Source organism: Onychostoma macrolepis, chromosome 08 (assembly GCF_012432095.1).
Source record: "Onychostoma macrolepis isolate SWU-2019 chromosome 08, ASM1243209v1, whole genome shotgun sequence".
Classification (NCBI taxonomy): domain Eukaryota; kingdom Metazoa; phylum Chordata; class Actinopteri; order Cypriniformes; family Cyprinidae; genus Onychostoma; species Onychostoma macrolepis.
In genome coordinates this window covers 11689285-11707552 of record NC_081162.1, presented here as the reverse complement: position 1 = coordinate 11707552, position 18268 = coordinate 11689285, and the positions used below count along the sequence as shown (strand labels likewise).

The following is an 18268-nucleotide window of genomic DNA, read 5'->3' as shown; positions in this document are numbered from 1 at the left end:
GGGTGTTTTGTTAGACAGCAACTCTGAAAATAATGTTTCACATTTTACAAAAACAGCCTTCTTCCACCTTAGAAACATCGGCAAGCCATGGAACATGTTAAATTCTTCTGATGCAAAAAAGCTAGTTCATGCATTCATGACCTGTAGACTGGATTACTGAAATGCACTACTAGGTGGCTGTCCTGCATCTTTAATAAACAAGCTACAGCTATTCCAAAAAGCAACTGTAAGAGTTCTTACCAGGAAACTTAATTGGTAATCGGTATTACACTTTAATTTCCAGAAATTAATTTGAATTAAAATTCATCTTTCTTGTCATTCCAATTCAACTTTTAGTGAGGTGTGGCTAATTTAATTCTAATTAACTCTTAAACTGAAATGAGGCCAATTCAATACTGAATTCATATTATGAACAATCACAAAGTGTTTTTTGTTTTTGCATCCCAAAATCAGGACTGGAATTCAGACAGTGTAGGCATATCCACTTTGGTTGCTATAGTGATGTTGCAGGCATAAACAGTATGCCACCGGGTAAACTTCTTGTACAACTGTGAGCAGCAAGCTAGCTGTATGAAGAGAGCTGACAGAAAGCTGGAAATTTGTCCTCTCCTTATGTTCACCACAGTGGCCAGCTGCAGAGTTGAACCCATGCCGTGAACAAAACAGCATAAGAGCTGGAGGAGGGTACATGCCACATTATTCTGTGCTGCCCTCACCATCGGCATTGCTGAGCGGCGTGGAAAGCAGAGGTGAAAAAGCCACATGAGTCACATGTAGTTTTTGGAGCATTTTATGAGAGATTTTAACGTTTTACACACTAATGGAATTGTCAACAATTCCTCTGTTAACAGTACAAAAAAAAAATAGACATTGTGGTGGCCAAAATTATTAGAAAACATGACAGATCTGAAAATATTGACCTTTTTTGCCTCCAAAACATGATTTAATTTCATAATGTTCATGAAACATGCAGATGGTTGCTTTGAGCACAACAAATATCAGATGAAGTGAGTTGTACTGTTTTTGTTCCACTTTTAACTTTAATATTTAGTATGTCCACCTTTTGCAGCAATTACAGCAGCACATCTCTCTGGCACAGTGTTAATATATTTCCTGAGAACTTCAACACTAATGTTATCCCATGTCTTCTGCAGCTCAAGCCAAAGGCTTTCCTTTGAATGCACAATAGATCTGTCTAGTTTATTTTCTAACTCGCCCCAAATTTGCTTGATGGGGTTAAGGTCTGGACTTTGAGGGGGCCAGTCCATCATTTTCAATGTTCCAGCAGAATCCTTCCGTCGCAGATAGTTCAGGCAATAGTTTGTTTTATGAGTATTATGACCAATTCAGCATTAACAACTGAAACCTCTTAAATATGCCAAGTGTTCTAACAATTTTGGCTACCACTGTATAATATAATATAATGAATTTTAACAGAATTCAATCTTTAACAATGCCAAGGAAGTAATAGGGACCAATAGGGAACAATGACAATTTAATGAAATCAGAAGAGATAAAACTACTCCTGCAATGAATTGAGATATCACTGATATTTATATTAGGGCTGCAACAAACAATTATTTTGATAATCGATTAATCTAACGATTATTGGAATGATTAATCAACTAACCGTCGATTATTTCACTGATTAATCAGTAGACACTGACTGATTATTCAGCTTTTGCAATTAGTTAAAATGTTGAGTTATGCATATTCTAACAAATATATAATGGTAATCACTTCAGCTTTTGAAAGTCATATGTAATTACAATTATTATACAATTAATTTATGCAAATATATATATTTGGCACACAAAATAGATGAAAAAGTAACTGAATGACACATCCTTCTGCCTTACATCTCCTTTTGTAAGTCATATGGCTAAGAAACAAAATAAAAGTAAGTGATAAGATGTTTTATTTTTGGATAAACAATTGTTTCACAAAATAATCTCTTAAAATACCTTATAGGGTTATGATAATCAAAACAGTCCTGAGCTAGATCAAAGTTTGGTTTGCAAAGATCAAAGTATCACATTAATGAAATATTTTTCCCCACTATTAAAAATATTTTATCACTAGCTAGCTCCACACTGAAGAGCTGCTCTATAACAGAAAATCAAGTCGTAATTCTAACAGAAATCGACACTGACTCTGGTTTTTCATGTTTAATACTGTAAATCTGCTTGATTTAAGGCTATCTGTTGCATAAAGTACTATATAAATAAACATGATGTGACTGGACTTTACTGCAGAGCTCGTGAAAACATCGCTGTAATCAAGATGCGCTTTTAACTGCTGCTTTCACACCACTGTCAGTTTTTGTTGTGTTTATTTCGCTATTAAGAGCAAAGCGCACAGCATATATTTACACATTCATCCAAATGCCTCTCAACAGCTTCAGGTTCATTTGGCTGCGCTTGCTCTGACACGCTGTGTGTTCTTCTCTTGAATTGCATCCAGGAGAGCTGAATTACAGTCTTGTGCTACAGCGCCACACTGCAACTGATAGAATATGCATGATACTACAATATTTCTTCAAAAGCAGATCATGGAGACAATTTAATCGAATCAAAAATCGTGATAACTCACACCCCTACTACCAGCCAAGTTTGGACAGTGGATACACCAACTCATTTTTTACCAAAGGTGTGTCTGTTGTCTTTGTTGTATTGATCTATGGCAGCCACTGCTTGAGACTAGTGCTCTGATCCACTCAAAGTTTGACTTTTCATTCACTTATAACTTTTGACCCCTTTGGTATAGAAACAAAATGTGTTCTCTTTTCATCCTGAGTTGATTGAATGTGGTCTTTTCAATCTCCACCAAATCGATCGGCCTTTATTGTGAACTATATTGGTTCTATTGGTGTGCTATTTTTTATTTTACCATTCCTCCATATGTCAAAGACATGAGGCTGAATCACCTATTTAAACAACATCTGATATGGCCTAAACAGTTTTGAAGTTTAGAAAACTGTTCAAATTGATGAATTCGCCAATTCTAATAATAAGGATTAAAATCAAACCATATTTATTTATTTGCAAACTGCTATCTATATTGCTTTGTTGCACTGACAACTTGGCATGGACAGTGCCAACTAATGAACACCTAATGTTTAATCATATGTCCGTTTTACACTATCCATTTGTAGTATGTAAAGTATTATACGTATGCCGTATGTATTTTGTCCATATGTATTTTTAATTTAAAAAGTGATAATCATGCTAAGAGAAGTACTATTTTAAAGGTTAAATGCCACTTACTTGAGCAACTTCTAAACTATATAAAAATTGATATACACTACCAGTCAAACGTTTTTGAATAAGATTTTTAATGTTTTTTTTTTTTTTTTAAAGAAGTCTCTTCTGCTCACCAAGCCAGCATTTGTTCGATCCAAAGCGATCCTTCGATTTGCTGCTCAAAAAATATTATTTTATTATGTTAAAAACAGCTGAGTAGATTTTTTTCAGGTTTATTTGATGAATAGAATGTTCAGAAGAACAGTATATATCTGAAATAGAAATATTTTGTAACATTATAAACGTTATTTTTTTCTAATAATTAACTAAATAGTTATACATTTATTTATAAATAGTTATAAATAAAGTAAAATTAGGCAGTAAAGTAGGCAGGATGATAGTCAAAAAACAAAACAACACAAAAAAAAACACAAGCCAGTCTTGTTGTTCTGTAAATCTTTGTACTATGAAATAACAGATATGGACATTTGGAAGAAGTTACCACATTGAAAATGTCACAGCCCTGCAGATTTTCATTTTCTAACTTGGGAAGCTTATTGAAGACTATTATTAAATGTACACTAACACTTATTGACCTCAATTTTTTTTTTTTTTTACACTATACAGTCCAAAAAACAGTTTTGAAAAGATATTCATAACGCCACAATTCATATTTGTCTACATAACCCATTTCATCCATTAAAGCATACACCTTTAAGCCTATTAAGTCAGTCAGGTATGCAAATACTTTTGACTGGAATTGTACAAAAGGTATAAGAACCTAGGGATTGGGTTGAAACTTTTTTCCTAGGTTAAACCTTTGGCTCATATACACTCTTGGAGACTTACCACAGCTCCAGACCGTCTTCCAGCAGGTAAACATGAGGGGGCTGAGAAACATCTGTGCTGAGCTGGATAACCGGTAGGAGGAAGGGATACAGATTCTTGCTTTCCGCTCCCAGGCCCTGAACAACACAAAAACATTTCAACCCATCATACCAGGATAAGGAAAACTAATCACTCAACTTTTCAGAATAAAATTTAACAAGCTTGGGCTTCTCCTACAATTGTTTTAAAATCTCTGAATATCAGCTGTATTATACAGTCCTACCAAAACAACAGGTTGTGCGATGAAAATGCAGGCAAAAAACATTTGTATTCAGATAAAAATGTGATAACAGGTTGTCAAGGGAAATTCAAGGAAATGCTGCCAAAATGAGTTTCATTCCATCTTACAGTCAAGCACAAGAAACATCATTTTCTGACTGAATAGCAGCAGGTTTCGATAGTGTCAGCTTTCCATGCTCTCTAGTACGGGAATCTCAGGAACACACCAGTGGTCATGTGTTTTCTGGGTTTATTCAAGGGCCCGGTCTTGAGAGCAGCCGTGCTCTCCCCTGAGTAAGATACGTCCACTCAGCCTCTGACTGATGAGGGCTCATCACAAAGACCACCGCAAAGGGCTCTTAAGTTCAGGGCATGACTGCCTTCGACAGTCCGCTGATTCAGAGCTGTCCATCAAAATCACAGATGGAGAGCTCTGGGGGCTCAGAGAGGGTAGAAATGCATTATCTGCAGGATCCAGGTGAAGCTTTGTAACTGTCAATGGGCCAAAGATGAAAAACAACAAACAAAATCCAAGGACACCCACTGTAGACACCAAGAGTCATAACTTGGCAAGACGACAAGGTATTGAGCAATTGTAGTTTGAAAGTTGAGTACAACAATGTACTTTTGTCATGCGTCCAGATGTTTTACTACCTAGTTTGTATTAGCACCAAACTATAAAAGCTGGAGTTTTTGGTCCAAAAATATGCATAAAAATCTGGAAAATCAGCATTTATTATAAAAAGGGTAGTACAACAAACACCAACACGGTGTATTAAGTATGTCACTACTCATAAAAGTATTATTCTATTATTATTTAAATATTAATATAATTTTTTTTTTCCACAGCATGGTAATAAGATTTTTGTGATCTAGGAAAATGAGAATACATTCTTTTTAAATCAGTAATGAGAACTTGAAGATGATGAGTCAACAGTATCAATTATATTAATTTTTAATTTATTAACCTTTAAAACAAATAAGTATATCTTAGTGTCTTAATTATTTACATTTTTATAATGCATTACCCTTTTGTTAATGCACCAGTTCACATTTACAACTCTGCATGTCTGCAGAATAAAAACATACACTGTATAAAGTGATAAGTTGACAACTTAAAAAAATTGAGGAAACCTGTTGCCTTAAAATTATTAAGTGAATAATAATTAAAAAAAAAAAAAAAAGTTAAGTGAACTTGACAATTCACTTCACTTATTTTTTTTAAATGATCATTTACTTAAAATTTTTAAGGCAACGGGTTTCCTCAAATTTTTTAAGTTAAGTCAACATTGAACATAGGTTGATTTTCGCAAAACAGCAGGACTTGTAGAAAATGCAACTTCATTCTCTGCCAGCAGGTGGCACTTTCGGAACACCAGAAATGTAGCCGTTTCCCCTTAACAGCAGTACACAAAGCAGCGCAGCACCTGACTTTAAAACATGCAGCGTTCATGTTTATTTCATGAAATCATAGCTTTTTGAAGTTTAATCATCATGTTCAGCCATATTGCAACCATATGACTTTCTGTCTGCAAATTTAAGGCCTCTTGAAATTATTATTAAGATTTTCTTGTACCGTTTAAGACTGTTTATGGCCTTAACATTTAATATAACTAAATTTAAGACTGACAGACAGATGTGGGAGCAGATTTGGAACTGAATTTTACATATATGTATACTGTAGCTCAGTAGCAAGGGTGGTTGGCTATGCCTGATGTAGGGCTGCACGATTAATCAAATACGATTGTCATGAGCATCTTTCAGTGTAGCACGGTTCTGTGATTAGTAAATCTCCATCCGAAGGCCAGAGGGCGCTCTCGTGTTGAAACTCCAAATAAGCCTTGCAAAAGAAAGGTAATGCGCGTCGTTCCAGGGTTGTGGCTAGAAGGGAGACCGCTGCGGCCAGAAATTAACAATGAAGCCGTAGTTCACTGACAAGCTACACAAAACCGCTTTCTTAATCGCAGACCGATTTAATTGCATGACTATGAAATTGATGAAATCGTTCTGAGATTATGAAAACAGTTTGTGTAGCTTGTCAATGAACTACAGCTCTGTGTAGCTCTGTTCCAGAGAGTTTAATCACCAGATGACTTGAACAGCTCTATTTGGAAAAAAATAATCAGTGATTGGGGTGATTTAGTAGGTGAATCAATAAGCATAGAAAATAATCAAATTACAAACATAGATAAATAGAAAAACGAGCAAATAGAAAAACGATACAAATGAAATAAAGTGCTTTCAATTCTTCAGGTAAGTCAAACAGTATTTAAGTACAGATATTGAATAATCAAATGTAAAATAACACTGCATAGTCTTTACTGTATAAATTAAATCTAATAAATCTGTAAAGCTACAAAAGTGATTTTTCTCTGTGTGTTTTGTTGTTTGATTAACATTCATGACACAGAAAGCCTCAGGAACATTAAATTGCTGTGAACCAATACTATCCATTTACTTTCTCAATGGTTTACCTTCACCTAGGCCATAAGCAACCATGTTGGATACTTGCAGAGACATGCATTTTGACATAGTTTTGCGCATATGTGTAATTTCAGACATAAATAGATATTGAGATGAATGGAATTCAGTGTTCACGTGCATCTGCGTGGCTCTCACTGTGTCTACACTGGATGCGAACGGCGCGACAAAATAATAACCCATAATCAGTGATGCTGTCTACAGCGGATACGGCGCGCACGACAAATCCCGACATTAAACTGATGCCGCGTTCTATTTATGACTATGAATTGCAACAGTTGCTTTGTCGCATCTGGTGCAGACAGCCTCTAGCTGTTATGGCGCGACATAACACGAGCCTGTCGCGAAAATGATCAGTATAAATATACCGCAAGTAAACATCGCACATCGCGATATCGATGCTGAAACGATGCAGCCCTACTTCATTATAATGAAAAAAATAAGAACAACAACTCAGATAAACTATATTGTCGTAGTCCTGTGTTTATTAGTCACGTTCAATCAATGAAAGCAGATCAATCTTTTTTTTTTTTCCTGGAACGATGTTTTCTTCTGCGGGGCATATTTGGAGTTTCAACGCGAAAGTGCCCTATGACCTTCAAATGGAGGTTTACTACTGATCACAGAACCGTGCTTCACTGAAATATACGCATGACAATCACAGCTTTTGCCTAATCACGATTGCGATTTAATTTTGATTAATTGTGCAGCCCTAGCCTGATGTATAGAGTGCAACCACAAAGTAGTAGTTATCCACTACTATCAAGTTTACCAAACAACAATTCCAGCTGGCTCACAGAATTTTCTAGTTTACCAAAAAATGTTCCCAAACAACACCTCTGTCCATAAAAATGGCCAATTTTGCAAGCCATGGCATGTGCCAAGGCAATTTGGCTTCTGCAGGTCAACAAATCATATCCGAATGTGTAGTAAAGAGAGCATCCATTTTGAAGCATCTGCCAAAAATATGCTTTTGGGGATGGACCCATGATAGGGCCATTTAGGGATGATTGACTTTGAATGTTCACTGGTAATATTGTCTCTTCAGCATTCTGTGCCAGGCTGGAGAGCAGCAGCTGTGATACCATATGGCTGGCAGAGGAGGCCACAGAAAACACAAACAAATGCAAGGTTAATAGCAAACTGTTGATGGCGGGTGGTAAGATGTGCACACAATAGATGGTTTCCTGAAGGACTGCTGGCATTTTAATATGCAAATCTAAGGACTTGAGCAAAAATAAATAAATAAATAAAACATAATGAGAGCTGGTCAACTAAGCTGGCACAAGTGGCGGATCTTAGGATGTATGCAAATTTCGGCCAAGCCTTGGGCGATCTTTCAGACTGACTCATGTGCCTGTGATTTGCAAGAACTGAAGATGCTGTAATGAAGGGTTTTTAACGTGAGCGAGAAATGTTAATATGCAAGATGTGGTTACTGAAGCACAGAGCACTTTCAAAGACAAAGAACAGCTCATTCAAGCTGATGATTAATCAGTAACACTCCTCAAAGGAATCTTTATGAAATGAACATTAACTCTGATCCACACAAGTATAACTGACCATTTGTACATAGAAAAGTTCACTGAAAGGCCAATTCCATGTGCTCAATACATTTAAAACATACAAAAAATAACTGAGGCATGGGGGCTTGATATGTGACCTGTGCTGGCAAAATGACATTCACAACGAGCAAATTTTCAAAGTTTTTACATTTTACATTCTCCATTAAACAACCTTCAAAATGACATATAATTTGAGACGAAAAATGACTGAGCTACACCTGTTTGAAATCGATGGAGTCAGCAAAGTAAATTTAGAGAAAAAATGATTTTAAAGTTTTCTGAAGGTTCCAAAGCAAAATCACCCAGCAACATTGCATCATTTCCCCCACTTCTTTTCTTAATAATAATTACTAGATTAATAATCACAATACAGCTATTTTTTTTAAATCTGTGTTGTTATAAATAAGAACCGATGCAAAAAAAAAAGAACAAATATAAGAAAGAAACAAGTGTAGGCCTATTGTATTACTTTTTCATTTTACATCTAAACATAAACATTTAAGTAAGAAAAACAAAAAGTAAAATGTAAAAATCACTTAAGTGTGTTCATTACAAATAAATTGATTATTGAAAACTGCAAAAGCAGTTCAATCAATCAAAAGCATTGAGCGCTTCTCTTTTATTTTATCGGTTAATTAACATTAATGCAATAGACCAGTGGTTTTCAATCCTGTTCCTCGGTACCTACTGCTCTGCACATTTTCTATGTCTCCCTTATCTGACACACTCATTTGAGTTCATGGAGCTCTTTCCTAATGAGCTGATGATCTGAATCAGGTGTGTAAAATAGTGAGACATGCAAAATGTGCAGAGCTGTGGGTCCCCAGGAACAAGTTTGAAAACCACTGCAATAGACGGCCTGCATTGACATTGTGTAATGCACGGATCTAATTTAATGTTACACATCCAATGTTTTTCCCCAAGTTCCCCAAACGTCCACTTAAGATATAACAGGCTATGTGTGTATTGGGATAGATCGCCATCGGAGTCGTCTTTATGTGGGTGCTTGGATGTCAAAGGTACTCCTCTCAGAAAACATACCCTAAAATTCGAAATTTTCAATTTTTTTCGCCTTTTGCGCAAAATTTGCCCATGCACATTCCGACTCATTTTGCAAGCACGAGTCAAATATGCTTTATTATTAAATTCTTTTCAAATAATTGTTAGTACTAATTTAATAATTTAAATGTCATTACTGAAATTCACATTTTTACATGTAATGATATTTAAACGTAATGACATTCTAACGATATTCGCAAGAATGCATCCACAGACTTATATCTTCATGACTAGCAGTCAAGTTCGCTTTTGCAGTCACTCACAGCCTTTTGTAGAACTGTAAGTTGCAATATTTAGTTTTTATATATATCGTGAATATATTATTTATCTCATACAAAATGCATCAGGCTGAGTTGCGCTGCAGTAAAGTGCCTCATGGTAGGCTTACTACGGTGATTATCATTTCAGCGTGCAGCGAGAGCAGCTCAAACAGCAATGCAGAATATTAATAACTATATATATATATATATATATAACATTATAGTGAGAACACTATTACAATAAAACGGCGAGTTTTTAAAGTTTAGTTGCGCGTTTCTACAAGTTGTTGCGTGCCTTCACTTCGAGGCATTTTGTGCAGGTATAAGTCATAATTATAAGGTTGTGTAGTATAAATAACGAAGTGTATCCTACAGGAAATATATCTGATGAGTTAAAGTCCCCCTGTAGTCAAAAATCTTATCCCTTAAAAGTCAAAATGTCAGTGAAATGTTTTTTTCTTGTGAAAATAATTTTCTCATGCCTTAAAATAGCTTGAATGCAACTCTACACCCTTGCCTTATTTACTATATGTGGATCTATGAATACGCAAATTAGCCCCGCCTCCACTCAGCCAGGACCTCAATGTTTTTACTAGCGGACAGCTAGAGTGGATACTGTAACATTCGTTAAAAAGTTACTTACTTGATGTTTTGTCCTCAAAATTCCTTGAAGACTCTAATGCAGCCATGTTTGTGATTCCAGTTTGCAGCCGTGAGCAAATGCGTGTGAAGTGCAGACGCCGATGCGGGAGAAGTGGGTCTGACTCCGGGCTACTTTTACACGGTTGCTGCGGGTTATTATTCAAGTTAGCGGTTCTAGATTCACGTTAAACCACTGTTTCATGGGTTTTTTTTGCTCTATTTTATTTTTGGTTTTGTGTTGGTAATCCTATTGGCATATTTTGCATACAAACTCTATAATTTATACTGGATTAACCTGCTGCCTTCTCACTAGAATCTATCCCTTGATGTGATTGGTTATTTAATTTTGTGACGTAGCAAAAAAAGGGCTGTTTCAAACCGCGTATTAAGGAGAAAATACTCAGCAATGGTGTTGATTAATGGTTTGGCACTTGGTTTGTCTAAAAGCAAATTAAAAACACCACATAGAAAAATAAACAGCATAACAAACATGATTTTCACTACAGGGGGACTTTAAATACCATTGATTTGAACAAAACCTGCTATCAAAGTGCTTCATTGTACTGGTGATCTTTAGCACACCCAACTCAAAGCAGAAATGTAGAACATTAATAACTATGACTAGGACTGTCATATACATAATGTTATAATGAGAGCACTATTGTAAAAAATGAATTCTCCTACAAAAAGCACGTCCACAGAAGGAGTTACACATTTTGTCTTCGTAACTATGTATAAAATCAGGGCCTGCATTTTCCTGCGAGATTGCGGGCAGAGTGCGTAATTCTACACATTCCCGCAGGTTTCGCAATTATAAAGCGGGAAATTCCTGCAAACATTTATGCAATACAGTATGTAGGTTGAATCCAAACAGATCATCAGAGCAGATCAGTCATTTTAAAACTTTCTGTGAGATGAAATTTCACAAACTGTGTGAGCGATTGAGATCAAATGGTACTGTGTCTTCTCTCATCTCTCAAAATGCACAAATGACCTCACATCCATGTCTGCGTTGAGTTTGCTCTGACTAGTGCACATTTGGACAGTTGAAATTGACACTTGCACGTCAAATCCTTTAAATCCTGCCAATTTAAACATTCCAGCTATTTGAACCAATAAAGTCCTCGCACACTCTCTGAGAGATGGTCTTCAATATACTCTCAGCTAAAAGTGTGCACACTCTCAAACTGCTCGCAACTCTCGAGTATCAGATTGAGTTATTAAATTTGATTAAAACAATTTCCTTATTGTCCAGCTATTATATTTATATTTTTATGTAGCCTAAGTAAAGTTGTCCAATGGCTTGTTTGCATTATTTTATTTGAATTTTTTTGTAACACTTTACAAAGCAACAAATTTTAAACAGAGAACAATTTATGTACACGCACCCCATTTCACACTTTTTGTCAATTTGTGACATGTATATATATTGAGGTAACACTTTACAATAAGGTTCATTACTTAACATTAGTTAACTACATTAGTTAACATGAACTAAGATTGAACAATACTTCTTCAGCATTTATTAATCGTAGTTCATGTTAATTTCAGCATTTACTAATGCATTTTTAAAATCACAAGTTGTGCTTGTTAACATTAGTTAATGCACTGTGAGCTAACATGAATAAACAATGAACGACTGTATTTTTATTAACTAACATTAACAAAGATTAATAAATACTATAATAAATGTGTTAATCATTGTTCGTTCATGTTAGTTAATACATTAACTAATGTTAATAAATGACACCTTATTGTAAAGTGTTACCTATATTGATATATATATATCAATTTGTGACGTTTAATCGCATCCAAAATAAAAGTTTTTGTTTACATAATGTGTGTACTGTATATATTTATGTATATAAAAATACAAACAAAATATACATTTTGAAAACATTTACATATATTTACATGGGTAACACTTTACAATAAGGTGTCATTTGTTAACATTAGTTAATGTATTAATTAACATCAACGAACAATGGACACTACATTTATTACACTCTTTATTAATCTTTGTTAATGTTAGTTAATATAAATACAGTTGTTCATTGTTTGTTCATGTTAGTTCACAGTGCATTAACTAATGTTAACAAACAAAACTTATGATTTTAATAATGCATTAGTAAATGCTGAAATTAACATTAACTAAGATTAATAAATGCTGTAGAAGCATTGTTCATTCTTAGTTCATGTTAACTAATGTAGTTAACTAATGAACCTTATTGTAAAGTGTTAGCTTTACATGTATATATTTTAGGGCTGTAATCAACCAAAGAAAATCTTGGTCGACTGAAGTCCTGAAACTTTCGACTAAAAATCGACTAAAAATGACGTTGTGGAGAAAAAAAAAAACGTACGTTACATTAATTAGATGCGCACTGTGCTCAGTACTTGGTAGCCTTGTTGTCTGCCTAAATTAATTATAAATAAACATAAAAAACTAATAGGCTATTTGCAGTATATTAAATCGTTTTTGACCTAATTATTTTGCACTGAAATGAGTCTGACCAACGAGTCTGTCGTCTCTGACAGCGGTGCATCACGTGCACCTGCGCAATATCATAGCCTGTGATTTCTGAAAACAGTACTATGTTGTCAACTAGTGATATCACAAGAACTTTTGAGGAATGTGCAACATAATTTAGAAAATTATTTTTGCCATATGTTATAAGTATAACTGTCAGACACTATCATTTCAGCCGCTCTGCGCAGCTCGCACAGAGTGAGGCTGAACATAAGAGACTTAAAGCTTTTACTCTTAATAAACACAAAATGCGCGTCCACTTTAATAAAAAAAGAATATTAAAAAAGAGTCTTAAAATCCAGCGTGGTCTGGGTTTGTCTGGGGGATTCTACCGTCATTACGGATGTGTGCGCCTGCAGTTATAAAACGATTATTACACTAAAATATTGAAATATGCCAATTCTGATATGTTCATGTAGCCTACTCAAAAACAGACAGGGCAATCTAACGCAGACAAGTTAGCTTACCGCTTTCAGATGATACGTCATGTTTGTCGTCGAGCTGTGGAAGGCAAACTGTTGCTTGCAAACTTTGCATTCAACCTTTTTCCCGTTATTAATTTTAACAAAATGCTGCCACACTGTCGATTTTTTTGTTGTTGACATGTTAGAATAGAACTGATGTATATTGATATGTGTTCCAAACCGCTGAGTCCACTAGCTTATTATTAAATAAATAATATTCAGCATCAAACCTTCTAAAGCCTACTTATCTGTCTCTCTTCTCCAGTGGGTTGGGCTAATCCAAAAAAAAACAATGGGGGTGTTCTGAAAACAGACTGTTACCTGTGAAACAGGGGTGCTCTGAAAACACCCCCATTAGCAATTAGTGCTTTCCACCTGATGAAATGAGCGCGGCCAAACTGATGAAATGAGCGCGGCAAAAAAAATCGACCAATCAGAATTTTGGTCGAACCAGACCGTATCGACCAATTAATCGACTAATCGACTGGGACGTTACAGCCCTAATATATTTATATTCATATAATTTATATAATATATAAATATATTTAATATATAAACAGCATATTTTTCTTAAATATATACATGCATGTATGTCTATTTATATATACATAATAAATATACACAGTGCACACATTTTGTAAACAAACTTATTTTGGATGCGATTGATTGCGATTAATTGATTGACTGCACTAATGTGTGTGTGTGTGTGTGTATATATTAGTGCTGTCAATCGATTAAAAAATGTAATCGCGTTAATCACAGTCGTGGACGGTGATTAATCATGATTAATCGCAAATTTAAAATACTAGGATTTACCTGTAAGTGTGTTGAAATAAAGAAATGCATGACAAACTAGTTTAAGGAAACGGAACCTTTCACACTTCCGCCAGGTATGAGACATAATCCTTATTATTCTTTTATCATTATTATTTTGTTTTTATTCAACCATTATCAGCCTTTAAACTGGCAATAAAACGTTTACCAAGCCACATCGCTTCAATCCCAGTATACATTTACCCAACTATTATCAAAAGTATTTCTAAATAAATACAACAAAACATTTCTTGCGACCTTACGTGAAGTATTATGACACAATGCATTATGAAGAAGAATTGGACCTGTTCTGCAGCTGCATTAGAGCTAACATTACATCAAGCATCATGCTTCATAAGACAATTTATGAGATTAATAGTACACTTTTACTCAGAACTCACTTCAAACCACCATCGAGTGTTTGTAATAACTTCCTTTTGCGATCACATGTGGAATTTGGTCGTTTACTGTTGTTAAAATATGCTATTTATAGCCTTTTATATTGCTGCACAAATGAGCATTTCAGATGTACACATTAATCTAAAAAAAAAAAATCACATACAGACCATATCCTATCGTAATCATGTGTTTATTATCTTAAATAATCTATAGTGGCTGTTGTCACGTTTATTTCTGCTGCTCTGGCTGAAACTCAAGTTGTTTGTGATGTTACAACCGCCTCTCCATTCTTAAGTTGCCAGGGATACATTCCAAGTATAATACACATTAGTAAAAGGATCTATTTAATTTTTATTTGTCTATATACACTTTGGGCGGCCGCGGTACATTAAAAAAGTAGCTCAAAACGTCTCTGTAATTTTTCCTGCGACTGTATTTTCAAAATAGCCCACTTGTGTCGTTACCCTGGGAACACTGGTTCTCTGTACCCTCGTCACACAATGATAGATAATCTTCCGCGCTGCGACGACGGGAAGAAGTTGGGGTCAAACCTTATCAAGCGATTAATTTGCGTTATAAAAATATTAACGCGTTAAAATTTTTTGATTAATCGCATGCGTTAACGCGTTAACGTTGACACCCCTAGTGTGTGTATATATATATATATATATATATATATATATATATATATGTATATGTATATGTATATATATATACACACATACACATACACACACACACATACTAGTGGTATTTGACTGCTTTTTCACGCAGGGCCATGTGGGTTTGGATTTTGTTTTCCTTCATAATAAAAACTTCATTTAAAAACTGCATGTTGTGTTTACTTGTGTTATCTTTGATTAATATTTAAATTTGTTTGATGATCTGAAACATTAAAGTATGACAAACATGTAAAAAAAAAAAATCAGGAAGGGGCCAACACTTTTCACATCACTGTGTATGTATATATATATATATATATATATATATATATATATATATATATATATATATATATATATATATATATATATATATATATATATATATATATATATATCACAAATTGGCAAAAAGTGTGAAAAGGGTTGTTCCTGCATCAGCAAAGTGTTGCTCAGTGGAGTTCTCAGTTAAACCAAGCTCAAGATATCCAGCTACTGCAGCCTTCGTATGGTTTAAATGTTAGTGTCAGTCATCTCCTCAGGGGCCGGAGTGACACAGAAACTGCTTCTGACTCATGGAGCAAAAAAAAAAAAAAGGAAAAAAAAAAAAGACAGGATGAAATGAGCAGCTTGCGGGATCCCATGTGGAGGAAGATGGAGAAGCACTGTGGCAATTCTCAAATACACCCATCAATAACAAGCCCCTGTCCGCATGTGTGTTCATACTCTCACAGCAGGAAAGGATGAAGTGTATCGTACAAAAATAAAGGTCTTCTGCAAGCATCAGAAAACCAGAGAAGTGCTCAGCAGGGCTCGAGGGCATATTTGTTCATATTCACAGACGACGACAGTGAAAATAAGGCCCCCCATCGGTGAAGGTACGCGCATCACGTTCAAGTGAGCACTTGAAACACAGACAGAATGCTAAACACCCGACTCGACCGTTTCAAAGGCTCGTTATCTGTTTCATTCTTGGCCCCGCGTGTATGCCGTACCTGTACGAGATGGATGAGGGTAGTGAGGATGGCACAGCGGAGCATGTTGTGTTCTTCAGACTGCTTCCAAAGAAGAGGAAGGTACTGAACCAAGCAGCCCACGTACGGTCGAATCTAGAAGAGAGGGGGTAGAGTCAAGCACTGATCTCAATTGCAAAGGCGCACACACAAAATAAATGTTTGTTTGAACTTGACTGTTTCAGATTAATAAAAAATTTAAAAAAATCTGAGAACAGGTCAATAAATTATAAAAATTGACAAGTTATAAAAACTAGTATAGCAGTAGTATTATCATCATTACTATCATCACTATATTATTTTTATATAATTATTAATTTACATTTCTAAAAATGTTTCAATAATAAAAACAACCATTTATTATTAATGATTATTATCCTGTTTTTCTTTGAACGGCCCTGAAATGTCAGTACAATTTATATATTTATGTATGTTTTAATACCATATCAGCAACAATGGCTATATTCATGGCAACATTAACAATATCATTTCAATACATCATTTACAATAATATAAAATTTTTCTTAAAATCACTATACAAAAAAAAACAAAAAATAAACAAAAACAATAGTACTGATAAAACTAATATAGAATCTTTCAATTTAATCAATGATAAAAATTCTAAATTTTTCCGAGAGACTTTTTTTTGTGGCAAGAGCTACTTCAGTCTTAGTAAGCACTGTGTTGCAGGGTTTTATTTTTATGCTGCTCTTGCATTATTCTGCCCTGCGATTTGGTACCTGATTTAATGAACTATATTCCATGAATTATTCCTATGGATTAGGAATATCTGCCTGAATCCTCTCTCACATCTCTCTCCTGGTCTATTTTGCAGTGGTGCATTAAAACTTTTCATATTAGCATCCTTTACTGTTGGAATGCTTCTCCAGCAAAGAAAAAAATGAAATTCAGAACAATATCATTAAATTACATCTTATTTACATACAAATGTAAAACTCAGTGCTTCCAGTGTTGACGTCTTAATGATAATTCACATGTAAATTTCTAACATACTTAACATTTTCTCATTGCAACTGAATGCAGTAGCTTAGTAAACATTTAGAAAACATTGTTTTTTTGCTGTCAAGCTCCTAGCATTTTGGTGCTTTATCAGCATTTTCTTCTGCTCGAAGGAAACATACACCGCTAGCAGTCTGTCACTGTGCACAAACCACTGATGACAGTATTTGCATATCTTTAAAAAAAGAAACATGACTAAATTAACTGCTAAATATTTTGTAAATTAATCAGATTACACTGCCAATTTGAACCTTTAAACATAATTTTAAGCCCTGCCTGAACAACAAGTGACAAAACTAGGGTTTTCACAAAGGTCTTAACATAGATTTATTTTATTTTTTTAACTGCTGTGCCTTTAAGACAAAACAACATCCCATGTGAAATGAGCACAAGTGTGCTGAAAAAACAATCAAAAGTTAATTGCTCACAATTACAACTTCAGATATTGCAATTGGAAGAAATAAAGATGCAATTGACTATTTTTCAACTCTAGGTTGAAACGGCTTCAACAGATTTGAATTGTTATGGTTCCTTGTAATTGTGATTTTATATCTCACAGTGTGACTCTAATTTTAAACTTTCTCTCACTATTACGCAGAAACAGGCAGAAAAAATGCTTCCCTCAATGTAAGACTGAAAGGATCGTATTCACAAGAAACTTTCTCTTTTTCTTTAAAATGCTGCACATCCCTAATGCTAGGATCCTTCAAAAGAAAATGCAGAGCTGTAGATGCTACACAAAGACAGGAACGTGTTGGGGGCGTTTTGTACAGTTGGGCGGTGCTTGCGTCGCGGTCTCGCCGATTCCACGAGGAACATAAATACAAACTGAAAAATCTAAGTTGAAAGGTTCTGAGAACGTTTCTGAAACATTTGTAAAAAAATTTTTGTTTTCTTTAGGAATCCTGCAAGCACTTTATTTTTCATTGATATTAAGCAGATGTCATTTTTTGTTCAGATCAAATGTTATGACATTGTATGTCACAATTGTAAACTTAAATTGTGAACCTT

At 34.8% G+C, this 18268-nt stretch overlaps 1 protein-coding gene across 1 annotated transcript in view; it reads right to left on the bottom strand.

Moving 5' to 3' along the window:
- Nucleotides 1-18268, bottom strand: part of ipo11 (importin 11) — a 205409-nt gene that overhangs the window by 87891 nt on the left and 99250 nt on the right. The window contains exons 20-21 of the mRNA XM_058783964.1: nt 16220-16333; nt 4092-4207 (exon numbers count right to left, since the gene is read on the bottom strand). Of these exons, the coding sequence (XP_058639947.1) occupies nt 4092-4207; nt 16220-16333 (230 nt within the window). The remainder of the gene's footprint in view (nt 1-4091; nt 4208-16219; nt 16334-18268) is intronic.